Here is a 20,429-nt window from a genome sequence, read left to right as displayed (position 1 = left end):
TAGGGCATTTAAAGGTCCAGTTATTGTAGCATAGTCTTTAACGAATCGTCGCTAGAAACCTCCAAATCCCAGGAACCTTTTCAGTTCCCTAAAGTTCTTGGATTAAGGCCAGGTGGTCACAGCACTTACTTTCTCCAGATCAGTGCTTACCCCTTCCTGTGATACAATATGTCCTACGTACTTCACAGAGGCCTGGCAGAACTTACATTTATCAATGGCCAACTTAAATCCAACGGTCTCCAGTTGATCGAGTACCCTTGAGTAGCCGTCCTTCGTGTTCCTCCAGGGTCTTTCCAAAGACAATAATATCATCTAAATAAACCAGTACTTGGGTCATATGCATATCCCCAACCACCTTCTCCATTAGTCACTGGAAGGTGGCAGGAGCCCCAGATATCCCTTGGGGCATTCGCTCAAACTGATAGAATCCCAAGGGGCAAATAAAAGCAGTCTTCTCTTTGTCCTCTTCCCGCAGAGGTATCTGGTAGTAGCTGCTGCGGAGGTCTAGTACCGAAAACCACCTGCTCCCTACTAAACAGTCCAAAGCCTCCTGCACCCGTGGGACAGTGTATTGATCAGTGATGGTCCGGGCATTCAAAGTCCAGTAAGCAATACACATACGGAGTTGGCCATTCTTCTTCCGCACAATCACAATGGGAGAGGCATAAGGGCTCTTAGATTCCGTGATGATGCGGTGGTCCACGAGCTCCTGTAGACGATGTCTTACTTCCCCCGCATCTCAGTGAGGGGAATGCGCCGAGACCTTTCGTGAAAGGGTCGTGGGTTGCTCAGACGAATGTGATGCTCCACCCCCTTAGCCTGCCCCACATCCCAGTCATGCAGGGAGAAAACATGGGCTCGAGCCCCGAGTTTGTCCCTGAGCCGAGTTTTACAGGCTTCGGGCACTGGGGAGTTCCCCCCCAAAAAACCTTGAAGGGTCAATTGGAGGGGGGTTTCTCTCCTGCTCAGGGCTCACCACTTCAGCTTCCTTTATCAAGGCCACCTTCTGTCCTGGGTGGACCACAATATCTTTCAAGGTTGGGTTAACCATTATCATTGTAACCAGATATTGGTTGAGCCCTTTTTTCTCAATCACACCATCAGGGACCCTCAGTGCACCGGGTCTCTCTCTCCCAGTGGGGGTCTCCACCACCAGCAGCTTATTCTTTTCATCCCTCTCAATCCAATTGCATACAGTAGGCAAAGCCCATTGGCCCTGTGCAGGGACTCGCTGGGGCTTTGCTCCAGAGACGTGCAGGGTCCCCACAACCTCAGGGTGACCCCACCTCTCTCTATGCTCCCATTGGTCATATGCCTCTGAGCACAAGGCATGCATCGTTAACCGTTGTTGGTAACCTGGGCCAGCTTGTCGTTTACAGTAGCGAGCAAGAACCTGGAAAAGGCTGGAGTTGGTCCCTACAATGAGAGTGGCCCCTTTCATCTGCCCCGGATCAGGGCATACTAGAGCGATGGTTGACACTTCTTCCTCCACCCCAGCTATTTCAGCAGGGGATTTTAGCCTCACGTTTACATAACCCCTATAAGGATACTGTTCCTAGCTTAAGCCACAAAGTCCCAGCCCCGTAAGGGGAAGCAAAGGCAAGTGTCTCAGATGTTCCTCATAGGATTCAAATAGGATGGTAACCTAGCACCCGCTGTCTAGAATGACCCAGCATCGGCAACCATTCACAGTCACAGGGACCTCCGCACAGGGTCCCGCTAGCCCCGTTGGCAGTGAATTTACTGAGGGTAATGTATGGGAATCTGTCTGGGTCTGGAACGGAGCCGACTCCATTGCTCTGCCCCTTCCCCGTTTCCCACTGCCCACCGCCCTTTTAACCTTTAAAATACCAAACCAGGGTTCTCAGGCTGGGTGCACTCCCAAGCCATGTGCCCTGGCTCCCCACATCTATAGCAGAACGCTGGGGCCTTAGAGCAGGTATGGGGCAAGGTCCTCCTGAGGCACAAGGACGGGGCAAGGGCTGACCCCTGGGGAGGGTTCTGGCCACAGCAGCTGCTAGTGCTGGAGCCACAGGCTCCTCCTCCACTCCCAACAAAGTGTCCTCATGGGGAGCCACCATTAGCACCTGACCCATGGGTTCTCTCCAGGTGGAAACATCCTCTGGGACCCACATAGTCTCTCTGAGTCTGGATATCTCTTCCCCTTCATGAATCTTTCGGAGGAGGTGACAGAAGTCAGATGGGCTGCGCCTGCTCCCCGCTAAGTTGAGGCTATGGAAATCCAAGCTATACCGTGCCCCAATATGAATTTGCCAGAGCCATACCTGATCGGCGTTGGTGACACTAAGGGCTCCCTGGGTCACCAGGCATTGTAACACCGCTCTAAGCGCAGGACATACGCTGAAAGAGTCTCGCCCTTGCGCTGGAAAGTTCCCAGCAGTTCGTAGTACGCACCCCCACTCCCTGTGGGTCGGCCAAAAGCATCCTGAAGGACCTGGACGCATTGCTGGGTGGTGATAGCAGAGTTCCGGAGTTTGGCAGTCCTCACAACCCCAAAGGCAGGCTCCCTCAGGACCTCCAGCAGACGGCATCACTTATCCCCATCAGCTATTTGCCAAGTCAGTAATGTCTCTTGAATATGGGAGAGCCAAGAATTGAATCCTTCCTCCCCTGCAGGGACTGGAAGGGTTCCCAAGAAACTCTGGAGTCTCTTATAGGTCACCTGGTCACTGGAGAAACGGGTCACCTCTCGCAGAATCTGCTGGAAAACTCTTACCCGTTCTGGGGTAGCTTCAGTTCCAACAGGTTGCCCCGCTCCCCCCTGCACCATCCCATCACTCCTGGAGGGTATGGCAGACTGGTCGGCATTTGACATGCCTCCTGGTGGCTCTCTCGTTCTCTACAGGGGTACACAGTGCTTGAATAACATTCTAGCACCCGCTATGCGGGAATCCTGGATGAGCCCCCAAAATGTAACCCGGGCGGTACTCCAAGAGGTACCCCCTCTCCAGTTACAGGGATCAAAGCAGGTGCACAAGCACTGTGGGAGGTGTAGGGACTCTCCTCCCCCTATAGAGCAGAGCCAGACCACCAATGGGGACTTAACCATATACATTTTAATGAGGGAACAATACTGGGAACATAACCAGTATAAACCAGGGCGGGGTATAGGGGACACTACAATGCCCTGAAGGGGCAGGATTCAACAAAGGTTAAACACTTACAATCATAGACATATTCATCCAGTTGACAAAAGACAGGGTTAACCAAAATGTAAAACACAAACAGCAGAACAAACAATACTGGTTGATATTACTGGTAATACAAAAGGCACCAAATACAAAATGTCAAGTGACAAGAAATATAGGGCCTAGGTACCTGGAGGGGGAGAAAGGGGGAAAAACACACCAGCCCCTTTCCACTGCAAGAGGAATTTCTCCTTGTTAGCTCACTCACCCCAAGTCACCAAAGCTGGAACTTAAACTCAGGTCTCCCCCATGTTGTAGGCAAAAACTCTGCTACACAGCCGCCAGTGCTGGTACTGCTCCAAGCTGCTAGGGGTCTTGACCTTCCTGGAGCCCCGGCCTCACGTTGAGCTGCCTAGCCTCTGATTGGAGGAGCTGGAAGCAGAGCTGGGAACTTCTCAGGTCACTGCTCAGATCTTGCTGGAGCTGGGGAGCCTCTCCTGCTCGCCACAGCCTCTCATAGGGGATCCTGGAGCCCAGCAGGGAGCCTCTCCTGCCAGCCACATGCCACGCTGCTGAGGACCCAGTGCTGCCTGCAGATTCCACTCCTTCAGGGTCTTCTGGGGCAACTGCTCCTGCCACACTGGTTTAGCTCTTGCCAGCTCCTTGAAGGTCTTTCCTTGTGGTTCCTCCCTGGTCTCTTTTCTGAGTCAGCCATGCTGCCACTTTTATCCCCCTCCAGGTGACCCAAGGAGCCAATCAGGGGACACGGAGGGTGAGTCTCTGCGGCCTGATTGGTAAGGAAAGGGAATCCCAAGTCCTCCAATCAACTTTTGCCCTTTCAAAACCCCTGGGCTAAGTCACTGCCAGCCAGCCCATCACACATGTGTAACAGTGTGTGTGCACGTGTCTGTATGTGTGTACATGGGTCTGTATGCATATGTGTCTGTGCACATAAGCATGCATGTGTTTGCATGTGTGTGAGTGGTTGTGTTTCTTCATGCAGATATTCAGACGTATGTGTGTTCATGTGTTTAAGTTGGCAAGTTTGCATGTTCCTGTGCATGTGTGCACACATGTAAGTGCAGAGGTGTGCATGCCTGCATGTGTGCACATGGATGCAAATATGCCTGTGTGTGGCTGTGGGCAGGGCAGATATATTCCCCAGGCTGGGGAAGAAGTAGGCAGGACAGATACGGGTTGTCCATGAGTCCTGGCTGGAGGGGGCCGCTGCCAGGCTGTCAGGCAGGGCCCTCCCTATGCCTTAAGGGACTGGCTCCCCTCAGCCTGGAACGAGCGGGGGAGCCAGGTCCCCTCTGCCCTTGGCTCAGAGATGCTCCTCCGGAGCCCAAGTATCCCTCAGCCTTCGCCTCTCCGGTAAATGCCTCCGACCCGCGGGGACGAGTGGAGCCCTGCGCAGCGGCGGGGCGGGCAGCAGGAAGCCGGCGGGCTGCCCAGCAGGGAAAGGCCTGATCCTGGCCCTGCCTGGCTGTGAAGAGCCGCAGTCTCGGGCCCTGTGCCCTGGTAGGGCAGGGGCCTCGTGGGAGGGAGGGACGTGGATTTCTCAGGCTCCATGTCGGGCCCCAGCAAGGGGCCTGCGGAGCCACGTCCCCTCACCCCTCGTCCGCCAGGGCAGGCACTGGCCTGAGGAGGGAAGCACCCCCGGGAGGGACCATGTGGTGGTGGGGCGGGGGGGAACGTCCTTGCAGCAGGGAGCAGAAATACCCCAGACTGGCTCCTCTCGGGTGGGACTGCCCGCCCCCCGCAATGGCTCCTCCCAGGGGGCAGTGGTGGCTGTTGCCCACCCCGCCCTGGGGGTTAGGCTGCGCAGCCCTGCTCTGGGCACTCGACCCCTCCGCCCATGGCAGGGGTGGGCAGAGCTGGGGCGGTTTGTCGTGTCACCATCGGGGCGGACCCCAGGGGGGAAGGGAAAGGCTCCCTCCCGCAGCCCCGCCCGGGCGGAGGGAGCCTGCGCGTGCCCGTGGGCGCGTCTGTGCACGCGTGTGTATGTCGATCCCGCACAAGCTGTGGGGCGCTGGGGCTCGCGGCATCGGCGCTGATGACAGGACAGCGCAGCCCTGCCCGCCCGGCCCGGGCACCAACGGGTTAAGGCGGCACGCCACGAGCCGGCCTCGACGGGGAGGCGACGGAGCCACCATCGAGTCGCGGTCCTCCACGCCTGCCAGAGCGGCGGCGGTTTTTGCAGCGCGGCGACGTCAGGACGGCGGATTCCCTGCATCGACCCGGGCGCAAAGTCACCAGTGGTGGGCGGGAGGCTGCGAAAGGTGCGCGGCAGCACGTGCTGGGCTCGGGCCGGGCCGCCGGGATCCCGCTGCGCGCTGCAGGTGCGACCGGTGCGCGGGGATCCCGCCCGCTGGCGATGTCACGCCGTGACGTCACGGGCAGGTTGCTGCAGCGATGCACTCGCCCCTTTCTCCTCTTTCCAGGCCGACTCCGCCCCGAGCCCCGGCGGCACCAGCCTGGCGCGTCCCTCTGCCCTGCTGCTCCGCTCCTGCCCCTGCCCTTCAGTTCCCGTTCTCTGCAGGTCACAGCCGGGATGGCTGCAGCCGTCTCCGCTCAGGTAGGGCCTCAGTCTGTCGCAGGGGCAGGAAATCCCCCTGGATTCCGGGCCCTGTGGAGCTCCCCTGTCAGAGACATGAAAGAAGCAAAGAGACAGCCCTTCGGGTGGCGTCTGGCTGAAATAGCTGGGGTCACCATTCCCAGGTATGCGAGTCACTGCCAAGCATACAGCTTCCCTTGCAAGGTGGAGGCTGACTTCACTATAGAGCCTGTTCTGGTGCACTGAGGATGGAAGCACCCCCTATTGTACACACAGCCTTTGCCAGCAGAGGAGGTAGCCATGCCAACCTCCCAGATGCCTGGTACACCCCGTTCTCAGGCCTGTAACATGCTTTGCTGCAGTGTCTCTGTTAACTGGGGCATGGACAGCTTCACATCCCTACCTGGTATAATCAGGCTTGCAAGTCTGTAGTGCAGTGGAAGGCTCAAAACTATAGGGGGGCTGGATGAGGCTGGAGCAGAAGTGGCTGAGCGTGCAATGCCTGTGACTGCAGCTTCGAGAGGCCTTTGAGGACGTGGCGCTGTACTTCACCCGCAAGGAGTGGGAGCTGTTGGGAGATGGAGACAAGGTGCTTTACCAGGATCAGATGCTGAGGAATTACCAAGCCCTTGTTTCCCTGGGTAAAGTTCTGTTTTTTCTTCTTTCCAGAGCTCAGAAATGTCCCCTTCCTCTGGTGGTTCTTCTGCAGTCTTCCCGTGAAGTTTGGGCTGGTCATCTACATTTACTTTCTCCCCACTGCTCTGTCATTGGTCAGGCCTGTGTTTTGTCTTGTATTTTCACATCCTCCTGTTTTTGGTTCCATTCTCCTTGTCTAAATTCCTTTTGCTCTGAATCATACTCTATATTCAGTATATTTCCCCCACTCCACCAGTATGATCTTTCTTTGCCTTCTCAGCATTTTCACACCATCCCCAACACATTTTTAAAAAAATATGCACCAAGTGGTTTTACATGGGGAGTTGTTTTTACTTCCTCCTTCTCATTCCTATTGTATCTTGTCCAAACATTTAACTGTTCTTACCTGCACATTTCAGTGGTGTCCGATACACTTTCTTCTCTTGGTTGCTTCCTAGCATAAGTCCAAAGAGGTCTGATCAGAATTTGCTGCTTCAACACATGGCTTTCCCATTTCCTCAGCTCATCCTGTAGTGACTTTTCTCTTTCTATGCATGATAGATCCCAAGTGCATCTAACAAACACTTGTTTTAAATTTTTGTCCCTATTCCCATCTCCTTAGACCATGGATTCTGTCCTCATTCAATTTACTTTAAGACCTATGCGCTCAAGCTCACTTTGCCAGTATGTACATGTTTTTTGTTCTCCTCCTGAAAAAAAAAAATCTCAGTAGTTTGGAAGATTGCCTATATACACCATAGGATTACTAGGGTGGTATCCAGCCTTCTCTTTCATTTCCTAATGCCTTGGGAGCTTCTGCAAGTCAGACATATGACCTGACTTTTCCTATTTTTCTTTTAGCTGACTTTCTGCTCTCTAAACAGTACCAATGAATATAGATATTCTCTGGAATATTCTCCTGTTAATAAATTCTCAATACATTTTTAGGCATGCCTGGTTTCTCGTAAGCCAGTTTTCAATCTTCTTCTCCCACCACTAGTAGCACTGGGCACATTTTTACTTACACCCCCACACCCCCGACTGTAGGTTGGCTTTCTGTAATAAACAATGAACAACCTTCCACTATTTATTTTTTGGAAAAACCCCAAAGTCAGCAACTAGGGCACTAAGTAGGGCCCCTTCACTCTCACAAGGTATCCATCTTTCACTCTTGTACTCTTACCACTTTTTAGTTATTGTGAAATATGTTTATATTAAATGGCCATCTCTTTTGGAGGTGATTTTATACTCATCTTTCTCTAGAAAACTATGTTAATCAGTCACCATCTGGGCCTTTGGAGGCTACAAAAATATGTCTCATCCTTTCTTCATTTGTCTATATCCATAACTCCAATAAACTGTTGTATATACTGCAGTATTTACCAATCTGTGCTTTCATACCTACTCCCATGATGGTCCTCACGTTGGATGGAACGAATGGCTGCTATATATAGACTTCAGTTAGCATTAGGTTGCCTGGTAGGAGTAGGTTAGGAACAGCCAGGGCAGGTAATGTTAAGCAGTTAGTCTAGGGGAAATAGAATTTCAGGAGTTAGTGACAGTCTAGGCAATATCGTAGGTGAGAGATCTGCATTGCCAAGAGAAAGGCAAGACTGGGTATATAGACAGGGAAGGATTTATGTTTGTTCTGATCTGGTTGTAGCTAGCTTAATTGAAAAAGAATAGAAAATAGAAGGTCCACTTTCAATATTAGTGTTAAGGCCACTTCATGTTATCAGCTTTGCAACTAAAGTCTATTTGTGAGAGCTGGCAGAAGGCATGGTGCTGAAGGATAATCAACATGTTTTTGTTGCGGGCATGTCGTACCTGACCAACCTCATCTCCTTCTATGATCAAGTAACGAACAGTTTGGATGTGAGAGACATAGCTTATGTCATATACTTGGATTTTAAAGAGGCCTTCGATATTATTGTCTTCCGTGATGCTCTTATAAAAAAAAAAAGGGGGGGGGGGAATTGTGGGCTGGCAGAATCCACTGTTAGGTGAGTTGGGAACTGGGTAAAGGGTCGAACCCAGAGAGTGTTAGCGGACGGGTTTGTATTGTCTTTGTGGGAGGTGGCCAGTGGTGTCCTGCAGGGTTCAGTTCTTGGCCCCGTGCTGTTCAACATCTTTATCAATGATTTAGATGAGCGTGTGGAAAGCACATTGGCCAAGTTTGTGGACGATACTAAGTTAGCGGGGAAAGTGGTAACACTAGGGGATAGGATGCAGACCTGGACAAGCTGGAAAGGTGGGCAGAGCAGAACTGGATGCAGCTCAGGATGAATGCAGAGTGCTTCATCTGGGGAGAAGTAACTAGCAGCATGAATATTGGTTAGGAGGAAATGTCCTGGCCAGTACATGGCTGAAAGGGGCCTCGGGGTTGTGATTGATCACAGGATCAATATGAGCTGCCAGCGCAATGCTGTAGTCAACAGAGCTAATAGCATACTTGGATGCATTAGCTGGTACATTGCGAGCAGGGCTAAGGAAGTGATACTTCATGTCTTCTCAGTGCTGGCAAGACCCCAGCTGGAGTACTGTGTCCTGTTCTGGGCGCCACATTTAAAAAAAAACATGGAGAATCTTGAAAAGGTCCAGAGAAGGGCCACAAGAATGATTAAGGGCCCAGAGGACAAATCTTATGAGAAAAGACGAGGGGATCTAGGATTGTTCAGTCTGGGGAAGAGAAGACTGAGGGGGAACTTGGTGGCTGTCTATAAGTATGTAAAGGGTGAATATTAGGGCTGTGTGAAATTTGGCTGGCTGTTTTGTTCTGACACTGTTTTGACCAAGTTCGAGGTTCAAACAGAAAAATCGGAATGAAACAAAGGCTGTTGAAATAGCCTCAAAGCAAAATGAGGCTGATCAAAATGATTTGAAAGTCGAAACGTTTCGACGATAAGCTGGGGATGGGAAGTCAGTCCAGCTGGCTCGACTTCCCATCCCCAGCGCAAGATCCGGCAAGGGGCGGGAGGCAGCCCAGTGGGGCTGCTTCCTGGTGCCCCACGCTTCATCGCACCAGCACGGTCAAGCGCGGGGGACGGGGGAGCAGCCCTGCTGGGCAATCTGGTGCTGGGGATGGGAAGTCAGCCCAGCTGGTCTGACTCCCCATCCCCAGTGAAACTTGAAGCAGTGGCGAAACAGCCTTTCTGTTTCAACTCAAAATGAAATTTGAGTTGAAACACTGTTCTATCGAACCGTTGAAACTCAAGGCGAAACAGAACTGCTGTTTCGCACAGCCCCAGTGAATATCAGGAGCTGGGAGAAAAACTTCGCTAGGGTGCCCCAGGGGAGGACAAGGAGCAATGGCCATAAACTGTTAGAAGATGGTTTCAGGTTGGATGTAAGGAAGAACTTCTTTATGGTAAGGGTGACCAGAATCTGAAATAGACTTCCCAAGGAGGTGGTGCAGTCTCCACCACCTCCTTGGAAGTCTTCAAGAGGAGACTGGACAGACACCTTGCTGGGATCATTTGATCTCGGCAGTATTCCTGCCCAGAGGAGGTGAGGCTCGATGATCTTTTGAGGTCCCTTCCAGCCCTTAGTTTCTATGTTCCTATGATAAAGATGGGCCTAAACTTAGTTGGTGTTCCTCTTGCACTAAAATCTTGTTCAGGCAGTGGAACACATCAGAAGCTGTTAAATACCTTTGCTTTGAAACCTGGGTATAAAGTAGGTTGCCTTAACTGGCTACCTGTCAGTGGGGTTTTTTGTTTGGTTGGTTGTTTTTTAAACCCTACATTTTCTTTAGTTTTAAGATTATTCATATAATTTCCATATATATACACATATATCTGTTTGATTCTATAGAACCATTTCCTCTTTTTCAACATTCAAAAAGATCTTATTGATTGTAACAGGAATAGCAGGAGTTTGATGTAATTTTAAATTTGTGAATGCAGAACTAAGAGCTTTATTAAAAAGTGTTCAAAATGTAATCATTCTTTTAGATTATTTACTTTTGCTAGGACGTCTTTTAGAATAATCTTGGGATTGTTAGACCCAGACTCCACGCAGCGCCTAACGACTAGGGAGCGGATGATCCAATTGCTTATGGGTCCTGTTACTCATTAGCCAGAGCAAGCAGGGAGCAAACGCACACACATTGCTCGCAACAGCTTTATTTGGAATGGAGACAGCTTCGGACTAGCTGCCAAAAAGCGACAAACCAGGGAGCTGCCCTGAACAGTAGTTTTTTCACATTTTATACACTTTGGTTCATACATATTAACATTCACTCCACCTATGTCCCTCCTTGAGTTCCACCCATTTTTCCTCCCATCTCAAGCTCCTTCTCTGTTTATTGCTTGCTTCATTAACATGGAATTGCCTATGCATTTCCTTCATTTACATGCCTCTCTGCTAAGAGCACATGCGTAAGGCTATGAACCCAGTTACTCTCGGTCAACCACTGGTTCTTTCTGGTTTTCTGCTGACTTCAGCCTCTTCAAGGTCTGGCTTCTGTCTTATCTCCTGATGATAGCTGGTGGGCTGCATCTTGTTCTTCTTACACAAGGAATCATGTATCCTGCACACTATTCCACTGTTAAAGAAACTTCTTGTCTAAGCTTTTGCAAGGTTATTTTCATACACCATTCTGCCTTGTGGTCAGCAACTTTTCTCTGAGACACAGGTTAAAGCCTTGTTTCAGCTGCAGATCCAATGCTCCCCAATCATCCAAATTATTGTCACCCTAACATGGATCAACATATAGTCACACCTGCACTTATTTTAATGTCATCATTCTCTATACTGTTCATATGAATTATGTTCTCTTCTGTATTAAATGTCATCGTCCCCTATCTTTCATTGGCTCTCTTCACTTCCAAGAGCTGTCAATGTAAACCTGCATCAAGAATAAATCCATTTCCAGTTTTTGACCTATAATTATCCTTATACGGTAAGTTGTGTCCTTCCATAAATACGTCCACTGTCCCTATGAAAGCTTTCTCTTCCTTCTTCCTAGTACACCACTGATCACTGTTCCCTAGCCCACCTTGCACAGTGCTACTTGTGTTTATATACACCAGTAACGCCATGGGTGTTTTATACCCTTTATCTCAGTGGTTGATGCTTTATTTCATACAGGTTTGTCTTGTAGTATCATCTTTCATCTGAACTGTCCACCTTCCCTTTTCCCTTTAAGGCCCCCTTAAAATGTTTGAGTCTATTGGATCCATTCCCGAAATCCCATTTGGACACTGCATGGGGAGTAACCAAACAATCACTATTTGTGTCCTTCCAAAACAGGATATCAAGGTTTTGCACCTGACTTGATCTGTTGCATCCAGCGAGGGGAGATGGAGCTCTGGGTCTGTGATGATGAGGACCCTGGAGAAAGCTCATGGTCTGAGACCTCATCCCTAGGTGAGTCATGACCTTTGGTTTTGCCTATCACACCCTTGTTGTTAGTCATTGTTAATTTGGCAGGCCAGGATACCCTCAGTTGCCAGAATGACACCTATAGTACTCCCTCCCCTTTCTCATTATGGAGCTGCTGGCCCTGCCAAATTCCTAGGTGCCTGCTTGTCTCCTGTGTTCACTGAACTCAGCTGATATCCTGGCATTTGATTAGGCACAAATCAGCCATAATTCTCTTGGGCTACTGACACCCTCAAGCAGTCCTAAAACATTGTTAATCCGATCCCATAATTTTAGGGGTTGTTGTGAGCTTTTGAGTAGTTCTGTGGCCTTGCCAATTTGACCATACCATTTTAGGAGTCATAAGAAGCCCACATACTGACCCACTAGTCTCAAGGAGTAGACCACTGCTGAACAGAGACATGCCACATGCCTTGGCACTCACCTGGCCTGGCTACCTGGTAATGGCCTCCCCTCTTGGCTTATTCAGTACATCACACTACCTCCCTCTCTAGTGAGTCAAGTTCTGGGAGCCCTCAAAATCCATTTTGCCCTTGCACACGGGGCTTGGAGCCTGCAAAATCAACTCTACATGTCACACGGAGGCTGGGAGGCCTTAAATCCTGCCCTTAAATACCATCAAATAACACAGTTCCAAGGAAACAACTTAGCAGGAAAGGGCCTTTCCTTGCAGCTTATCCTTTTCTGCCTGCTAGATTCTAAACCACAGAACATAGCAGGTGCTACTTAGTATGCTGTCCTTGAGAGTTCAGCCTATGGCAGGGAGCTCCTCTCCCCTCCATGGTCCCAGATCTGCTCAGGAGCAAAGTTTATACAGCCATGGGATTCCTTGCTCTGGGCCACACAAGTCTACCTCTTAAAGGAGTTTCTCCCTTTTTTCTGACTTGTCTTTCCTTTACTAGTAACAGGGCTAGGGAGCCCTGTTAGAGCCTCCTAATTAAGACTTTTGAGGCATTCCAGGTTCAGCCCTTGAGCAAGATCTCCTATTGCTTCCCTTTCTGGAGAATGAACCCCAGTCACCTTGTCAGTAGGATTTGTCATGGAGGAGGGGGCTTGCCCACAAGGAAGTCATACAGTGCTACAGCCAAATCCTAGCCCACTGTTTCAATATTAGGCAAAAGTCAGATATCCCTGGGACACCGTGAGCTGGATTTTCTATCCTTGCTCAGCAGTTTAGAATTAATACCCCTTCCTAAGGAGGCAATACCTCTATGACACCTTCTACCAGGGCATCATGAGGTATGTATAGCCATTGGGCAGTTGACAAGAAGGACAGAAGCTCTGGGAGCCATTAGAGCACTAATTCTCAGCCTGGGTACCACAGGACTCTGTGGTGCCTCAAAATTCTTTTAAGGGTACCACAGGGTGTCACACAATTCTAGCACTGTCAAGTGTGCAAACATGATTCACAAGAGAAACTTGGAGATTTCAAATAGGAATCCCCAATGTTAAAAGCATTCTGACCTGTTGTGGTTTCCTGTGTCCTTTGTAATAGAAGAATTGCTCTATTATTTTTCTGTAGTAAAAAAATTAAGTGAAAGCTAAGAGCTAGCTGTTTCTGAGGGTTGCCTAACTCTAACAAGGGATGGCTTAAGTCTAAACAATTTGAGAACTACCATGTTAGGGACTGGGCTATAAAGGAACTAGGGCTGTCCTGTCTTTGCCTGATGGTTCTTCCTGCTTAGCTGGAACTGGAACTCCCCTCTAGCAGATTGGGGTATAAAGGCAGGGTTTAATCAGTATCTTGGGCTGTATTATATATGGCTCTGTTGTGTTCCATCTGGAAGCAGACCAGATGGGAGAACTTAGTTCAGGACTGGCTCAAAAGCTACAAATCATCTGCTCCCAAATGGTTTCCTGAAGGGATGAGGGCTGACTTAGTTTTTGCTTGCTAAATCCAGCTGCCCTTAGGGCTTGCTGATATGACAGCAGCAGCAGTATGTCCCAGAGAGGGTTGTGCTCAACATGACCCACACAGTCACGCCTGCTGTTATACTCTGACATGGAAGTTTGCCAGTGAGGCTGCTTTGGACTTGTCCCCAGATGCCATTCTCAGGACTGCCAGTGACCGAGAACCTGAGAACAAGCTCTGGGGTTGAGCGCCAAGTAGCCTCTTGTGAGAACTTCTTGGTCTGGAGTATGACAGGGCAGTCAGGTGTGTGGGGGAGTGCTCAGCACCATCTTCAGAGAGTCTCACTTTTCCTTGAGGCAAATGCCTCTGGTCTCACCTTCAGTCCTAGAGGGCATGGAGCTATTCAGTTCTGTGCTAGCACACACAGATCTCCTGAGGAGTTGGAAGTGATGTAGCACTCTCCAATTCTGTGGGGCTTGGATTTAGGACTGAACCACTGGGAATCTGGGTCTGAGCAACCTGTTACACATTCCAGTTTAAAGCTGGCTAGAAACCAGTGAGAGTTGTTATACATTTTCAAGCACTATTTTTATAGCTGGTTGGCTCTTTTTATAGCTGGATAGTCATTTGCGTGGTGTGTTACTTACTTTGCACATGTGGCTGGGGTACATTTATTATGCATTTAACCTGTCAATTGCATAATATATGTAACATGTAGCAGGGGCCCTAGTGTCACTGGGGAAGAAAGGAACGTTAGCACAGCACACTGACCTGCCCTTCCACCTCCAGCATGGGGAGCATCTGGAATTGGACTTGTTCTCACTGAGTGCCTGTAAAGGCACTGGGGCAGCTCCCCAGTCTCCATGCTACAATCTACCGAGGCACCCAACCTGACCTGGGAATCCACATTGCCTGACCAGGAGCCAGGGCTTAGTCAGCACTGAGAGTCTTCTCTCTGAGCTGACTCCCCTTTTTTATGCCACTTCTCAAGGCTTGGCATTGGCTGCAAGCATGTCAAGGCAGGGCCAACCCAGCCAAGCAGCTCTCTTTAACTCTTTATTCTCCAGGGGCTAGCAAGTCCATGTCATCATTATACCCAAGTGCAAAGGCCTGGCCAAGCTCTGTGGTATGTCTCAGCACAGGGGAACAGCAGGGCTTTCCTTTTTGCCAGGGCACAGGAATTCATCTCTGGGTTCCCTTTTCCACCCAGCAGGTGCTGGGACAATGACCAGAGCTGAGCAGCGGCCTCCTGAGCAAGAGCCTGCAAACCTAGAGCTGAGTCCAGCCAGAAACCAGCTCTCTGTGCAATGGGCACAGAGACTGGCTGAGCTCCAAAAGAGCCCTGTGTGCAGGCAGAAAGAATTGAGGAGCCCTGAGGGTGGCACTCACAGGAAGAAGGCAATGTATATATGCAAAGAGTGCGGTGAGAGTTTTAGGGATCAACAGGAGCTCTGGGTGCATGAGGGAACCCACAGGAGGGAGACAGCCCACCTCTGTGCCCAGTGCGGGAAGAGCTTCCACTACAAATCCCGTCTCCTCGAGCACCAGAGAACACACTCTGGGGAGCGCCCTCATCTATGCCTAGAGTGTGGGAAGAGCTTCCGGTACAAGTATGGTCTTCTCATCCACCAGCGGATGCATTCAGGGGAGCGCCCCCACCTGTGCCCGGAGTGTGGTAAGAGCTTTGCCCGCCCAGACAACCTTCAGAACCACCTGCGCCTGCATACTGGGGAGAAACGGTACCACTGCACTGAGTGTGAGAAAAGCTTCCAGTACAAATCCCATCTCCGGGAACACCAGAAGATGCACTCAGGGGAGCACCCTTGCATCAGCCTGGAGGATGGGAAGGGTTTCCCAAAACAGTCTCCCCTCTGTATCTACCAGCAGCAGCACGCTGCAGAGAAACTGCATGGCTGTGTTGACTGTGGGAAGAGCTTCTATCAGCTGTCCCACCTCCGTGTCCACCAGCGCATCCATACGGGGGAGAAGCCCTATGGCTGTGCAGACTGCGGGAAGAGCTTCAATGACCCATCCCATTTCCGAGTGCACCAGCGCATCCACACTGGCGAGAAGCCATATGGCTGTACTCAGTGTGGAAAGAGCTTTAGGCACAGCATGTCTCTCACCAATCACCAGCGCTTGCATACGGGAGAGAGGCCCTATTGCTGTGCTGTGTGTGGGAAGAGCTTCACACAGAGTACGGCTCTCACCAGGCACCAGAGAACCCACAGGCATGACCTTTGCTGTTGATGTGGGGCAGTTTCTGCTGGCTTTTGTCACCCTCCTCCCCCTGAAGCCGGGGTGGCCTGAAATGCATTCATCTCCTCATTCAACAGGTGTTGTGTTTGTATGGTCCTGGGGATGGGAGAACATGGAGTCACAGAGAGGAGAGAAGAGGTTTGGGGCCTGCAGAGCACTAGGGTGCTGTACTGAGAAGTAGAAGCCAGGGAGGGGAATGGGGTGGTCCGACTGGGGTGGGATTGTGGTGTGGGTGTTGTCATGGTGGGAGGGGATCTACAGCAGCAGCCTTGCTGATCTGAAGTGTAGTGAGGTTAGGAGGCTTCAGGGGTGATAGGGACAGGGCCAGGCTAGGCTTGTGCTGTGCAATGGAACAAGCAGTTGAAGGATGGGGGAAGATTTCAGCTCATTGTTAATGATGGCATCAGGCAGCAGAGTGAATCTGGGCCTGGACAAGGGAACAGCAGGAGATGCCCCAGCAAGCTGAGTCCTGGCGGGAGGGAGGGAAAGGGCCATAAGAAGATGTTCCTGGAGTCTCCTAGATAAGGCTGTAGTGAGGTGGCAGGACAGAGGAGACAAGCACTCTCTTGGCCCTCTCCCTTAGATTTAAAGTGTATTTTAACAAAATTGTAGCAGGTTGCTGGGTATGGTCCTACTTGCTGAGTGAGACTGTTCTATTCATGAAGGGGCTTCTATATGAGAGAGACTGCTGAGGCCCAACCTGTTCAGTTTAGAAAGAGACACTTGAGAGAGAACATGAGAAGGGTTTCTAAAATACTAAATGACAAGAGAAAGTCACTAGGGATTTATTATTGACCGTCTCCCACCAGACAGGAACGAAGGGTCACCTTGTGAAACTGAGTAGGTAGCAAGTTTAAAACTAACACCAGGAAATTCTTTTCTCCCCCATTCAAGGGTGTGGGACTCATCATCACCTGATGTGGCGGAAGCTGAGAGTTTAGCCAGATTCACCAAGGGATTGGACACATTCTTGAAGGAAAGGGGCATCAGTCACCATTGAGGGGCACGGCCTCTGAACCAGAATTTCCTAGACCAGTGGTTTTCAACCTGTGTTCTGCAGACCTATGGCGGGTCTGCAGACTATGTCTGATGGGTCCATGGAAGATGACTGTGATCACTCAAATATATGTGAATAACCACACTTACAATTCAAAGGGGTCTGTAGCTCCATTTGACATTTTTTTAGGGGTCTGCAAATGAAAACCACTGTTCTAGGCCTTAAATGCTGGAGGCTGCAAGTGAAAGAGGAATGTGAAAAAACCCAGGCCAGACCCAGTTTGCTCTCCCTTTCAGCATCCACTCTCTGTTGGCATGTGACATAGGAGACTGAGCAAGATGGATCTGTGGTCTGACCCAGTCACTGGTAATTCTTGTGTTCTTATCTGTCCTCCATAAGGTGTGTGTGTGCCTGTGCACTGCTTCTAGCACAGACAATAGGAACCATCCTTTCTGGGGTTGGTCCCCAACCCCCTGCTCAGGGGGAACCTGCAGAACAGCACCCCATGTCATCCTTGCCATCTCCACATCCCAGGCTCAAAGGCACTGGAAACGGGCCCCAGAGGAATTGAGGACTGCCCTCTCCATCCCTGCACTTGGTGCCTGATGGAAATTCCTGGGAACTAGGGTTAGCTGCATTTTGCCCCCCACCCTTAAGCTCTATTCCTCTGGGGGCAATGGTGGCATCTGGGGAGACTGCAAAGTTTACCCCCAAGCTCCACCCATGCCCCAACCAGGCACACAAGGCAGCTGGGAACAAAGACCCAACAGAGAGATCAGGTGCATCGCCACGTGTGTATGTGTGTGTCCCAGCCACTGGGCTCCCTGGTGTCAGCAGGCTGCTTATGCCATTTCCTGAGAGAGGGGAGCCAGCTTTGGCTGCAGGTTTTCTGGCCAAACAACGTTGAACCCACAAGAAATGACCCCACCAAATTGTAATGACCAAAACAAAAACCTTCCATCCTCCTTCATGCATCAAGAGAGGACCAGTTTTAGCTCTGGACTTCTCCCCAGCCAGCAGCCTGTCCTCTAGTCCCCTGGCGCTCCCTCCTGGAGCTCTTCACTCTTCTGGTGGCTGTCCTCATTCATGGGTCATTATCTTCAGCTGGCTCCCAGCTGCCCAACCAGGCACAGTGTCATGTCCTGATTGAACAGTCCCATGCACCAGTACAGGCTGGGGGCTGACTGGCTGGGCAGCAGTTCTGCAGAAAAGGACCTGGGGGTTACAGTGGACAATAAGCTGAATATGAGCCAGCAGTGTGACCTTGTTGCCAAGAAGGCTGATGGCATACTGGGCTGCATTGGTATGTGTGTTGGCAGTAGGTCAAGGGAAGTGACCATTCCCCTCTATTCAGCACTGGTGATCATTCCCCTCTATTCATGTCTGGTGTATTGTGTCCAGTTTTGGGGCCCCCACTACAGAAAGTGGACAAATTGAAGAGAATCTAGGTGAGGGCAACAAAAATGGTTCAGGGGCTGGGGGACAGGACTTCTGAGGAAAGACAGGGAACTGAGCTTATTTAGTTTAAAGAAGAGATGAGAAGCCTATGCCCTACTACTGTCTATGCCTCATTCAAACTGCTGCTACAGCTCCATTTCCCCTATTACACAGAACCATCCCTCTGCCTTGGTTTTTTATTGTGGTAGAGCAGAGGCACAGCCTTTCCATCCATCCATCCCTTCAGGGCGGGCAGGCCGTTGGGGCTTCCACAGCCCCATCCTGCTTCACGATGGCTGTCATGGGCATCCTGAAAATGCCACAGGCATCTCCCCCTCCACGGTAGATGCGGAAATAGCCCTGGGGGATGAATGGGGACACACACGGGCTGGGAGTCTTGTTCCCCTCCTCCCCCATCCTGGTATAGTCAGCCCTTGATGCAGCCCACCCCGGGCAATCTGCATTGAGCAACAAAAGCCTGGATAACCCACCCCTGGCATATCCACCCCATAGCAACATGTGATGTGCACAGAGCAAATGGGTCTTGTATAACCAACCCCTGAGACACTCCAGCCCAGCGCCAGCTGCATCCCAGCACAGTCCCAGCAGCCATGGCTGCCCTCCCAAGTCCCCAACTCACCTCCTCCCCCCACCATGTCTCCCAAGAGTTCTTGACAATCCAGGAGGGTGTCTTCTCTGGAGTGAAGGAGGGGGGGAAGTTAGCATGGCTGGAAAAGTGGGGCCAGGCCCAGTTTTGTGGAGCAGTGACAGAGCCCTGGGGGCTCCCCCAGCCCTGGCCCCAGGAACCCCCAGCTACTTGTGTATGGTCCCCACAGATCTCTCCTGAAGTTATCTCCATCCTTTAGGAGACCCTATGAGGACCCCAGTCCCGCTGCTCCCTGATCTGGAGCTCCCCCTCCCTCCCCAGGCATAGCAACATTGAGAGGAAAGACTAGCTTAATTAATGAAACATTGAGACCACACCCATGCAGTGGTATCACTCCTGGTAATCTCTCTTCTATTTCCTTGCCCTGCTGCTTGTTTTTAGTTCTAGTGAGTTTGGGTCCAACTCAGGTGTGGTCATTTTGACACAGATATATACATTAACTCAGGTGTGGAACTGAGGGACAGTGGAGTGTGGGGTGCACTATCAAGCTGCTCAAGAAGGCTAGGTTTTGTATTACACATCTGAGTAAGAAATGTAAACTTTAATGATGATGGGACCAATGAAACTCTTTTGACATTTTTTGCCTAATTCTGTGGGGGGTTTTACATTTAATATATAAGCAGCAAATCAGTGCACCTTCCAATAAAACTGTACTTAGTTTTGCTTTGATCTTAAATCTAGCTCTGGGCCCCTGGAATATTAGTAAATCTAGTTTCTGTTTAACTGGAGAAAAATGTGTTGTGTTCATGCACTACAGCATCTGCACCCCTCTTATCAGAATCCTAGATCTGCTCATGGAGGTGACCTACCTGCAAGAGGTCAGCATTTAAGGCTACAGTGACCAGACCCTGGGTTGTGACATGCACTGCCAGCTCTGTGTGGGGAGGGCAACATAGCATCAGAGTGTGGGGGGCAGGAGACGGATTTTCCCTGCCAGAGACCTCTCCAGAAGGCTGGCCCTGTTTTTCCCCCTTCCCATTCCCCTGGCCTGCACTGTCCTCCAGGATGCCAGCCCTGTGTGGATACACATGCATATAATTGATTGCCTGTGACACCAATGTTCAGTCAGGCCCCAGCTACATGTTACACATATTACACGAGTAACTGGAAAATGCATAGTAAATTTAGGCTGGCTGCATGTGCAAAGTCATTATCATGCCATAAAAATGGCCATCTAGCTATAAAAGCCAACCAGGTCTAAGTCAGTTCTTGAAAATGTGCTGGATTGAAACTCGATTGCTGGTTTCTATCCAACTTTACTTTGAATGTGTAGCAAGGTCCTCGAGGGATACAGACCCAGCCATCTCTTACGTGCATCTCCTCTCACACAGGCCCCAGCAAGAAACCAACTAGTTCTCTCTCTCTCTCTCTCTCTGCTGAAGAGCTACCCCCTGCCTCTCCCCCAGCCCTGCACAGGATCCCCCATGTCTCTGTGCTTCCATCATGTGTTTCATCAGAAGAAAGAAACTCAAAAGCTCTGGATATTGGCA

The 20,429-nt window shown here is 50.5% G+C and overlaps 2 protein-coding genes across 9 annotated transcripts in view; one reads left to right on the top strand and one right to left on the bottom strand.

Moving 5' to 3' along the window:
- LOC102566019 (zinc finger protein 345) overlaps positions 1–4,741 on the bottom strand; it is a 49,000-nt gene extending 44,259 nt beyond the window's left edge. Inside the window, exon 1 of one of the 2 annotated variants that reach the window (XM_059732496.1) lies at positions 3,418–4,741. The gene's annotated coding sequence lies outside the window, so the exon portion shown is untranslated. The remainder of the gene's footprint in view (positions 1–3,417) is intronic. The other variant, XM_059732495.1, reaches the window with a different exon arrangement.
- Positions 4,742–5,189: 448 nt separating this feature from the next.
- On the top strand, positions 5,190–19,615 carry LOC102563458 (zinc finger protein 239). Of its 7 annotated transcripts, none has more exons than XM_019483301.2 (5): positions 5,190–5,431; positions 5,594–5,727; positions 6,221–6,347; positions 11,596–11,712; positions 14,790–19,615. In XM_019483301.2, the coding sequence occupies exons 2-5, from the start codon at positions 5,704–5,706 to the stop codon at positions 15,827–15,829; spliced, it is 1,308 nt and encodes a 435-aa protein (XP_019338846.1). In that variant the 5' UTR covers positions 5,190–5,431; positions 5,594–5,703; the 3' UTR covers positions 15,830–19,615. The 7 variants fall into 7 exon arrangements, with proteins under 7 accessions (XP_019338846.1, XP_019338849.1, XP_019338848.1 ...); XM_019483300.2 differs by having other exon boundaries at positions 5,393–5,491; XM_019483302.2 differs by having other exon boundaries at positions 5,396–5,491; positions 5,594–5,870.
- Positions 19,616–20,429: the final 814 nt, after the last annotated feature.

Source organism: Alligator mississippiensis, chromosome 8 (genome assembly GCF_030867095.1).
Source record: "Alligator mississippiensis isolate rAllMis1 chromosome 8, rAllMis1, whole genome shotgun sequence".
In the NCBI taxonomy this organism is placed as follows: domain Eukaryota; kingdom Metazoa; phylum Chordata; order Crocodylia; family Alligatoridae; genus Alligator; species Alligator mississippiensis.
The sequence above is the reverse complement of the archived record's forward strand: the minus strand, read 5'-3'. Positions and strand labels throughout refer to the sequence as shown.

Coding starts and splice junctions, on each gene's coding strand:
- LOC102563458 (XM_006277528.4), top strand. CDS start 5,527: ATGTCACGCCGTGACGTCACGGGCAGGTTGCTGCAGCGATGCACTCGC. Junction 6,348..11,595: donor CCAAGCCCTTGTTTCCCTGG/GTAAAGTTCTGT, acceptor CTTCCAAAACAG/GATATCAAGGTTTTGCACCT. Junction 11,713..14,789: donor GTCTGAGACCTCATCCCTAG/GTGAGTCATGAC, acceptor TTTTCCACCCAG/CAGGTGCTGGGACAATGACC.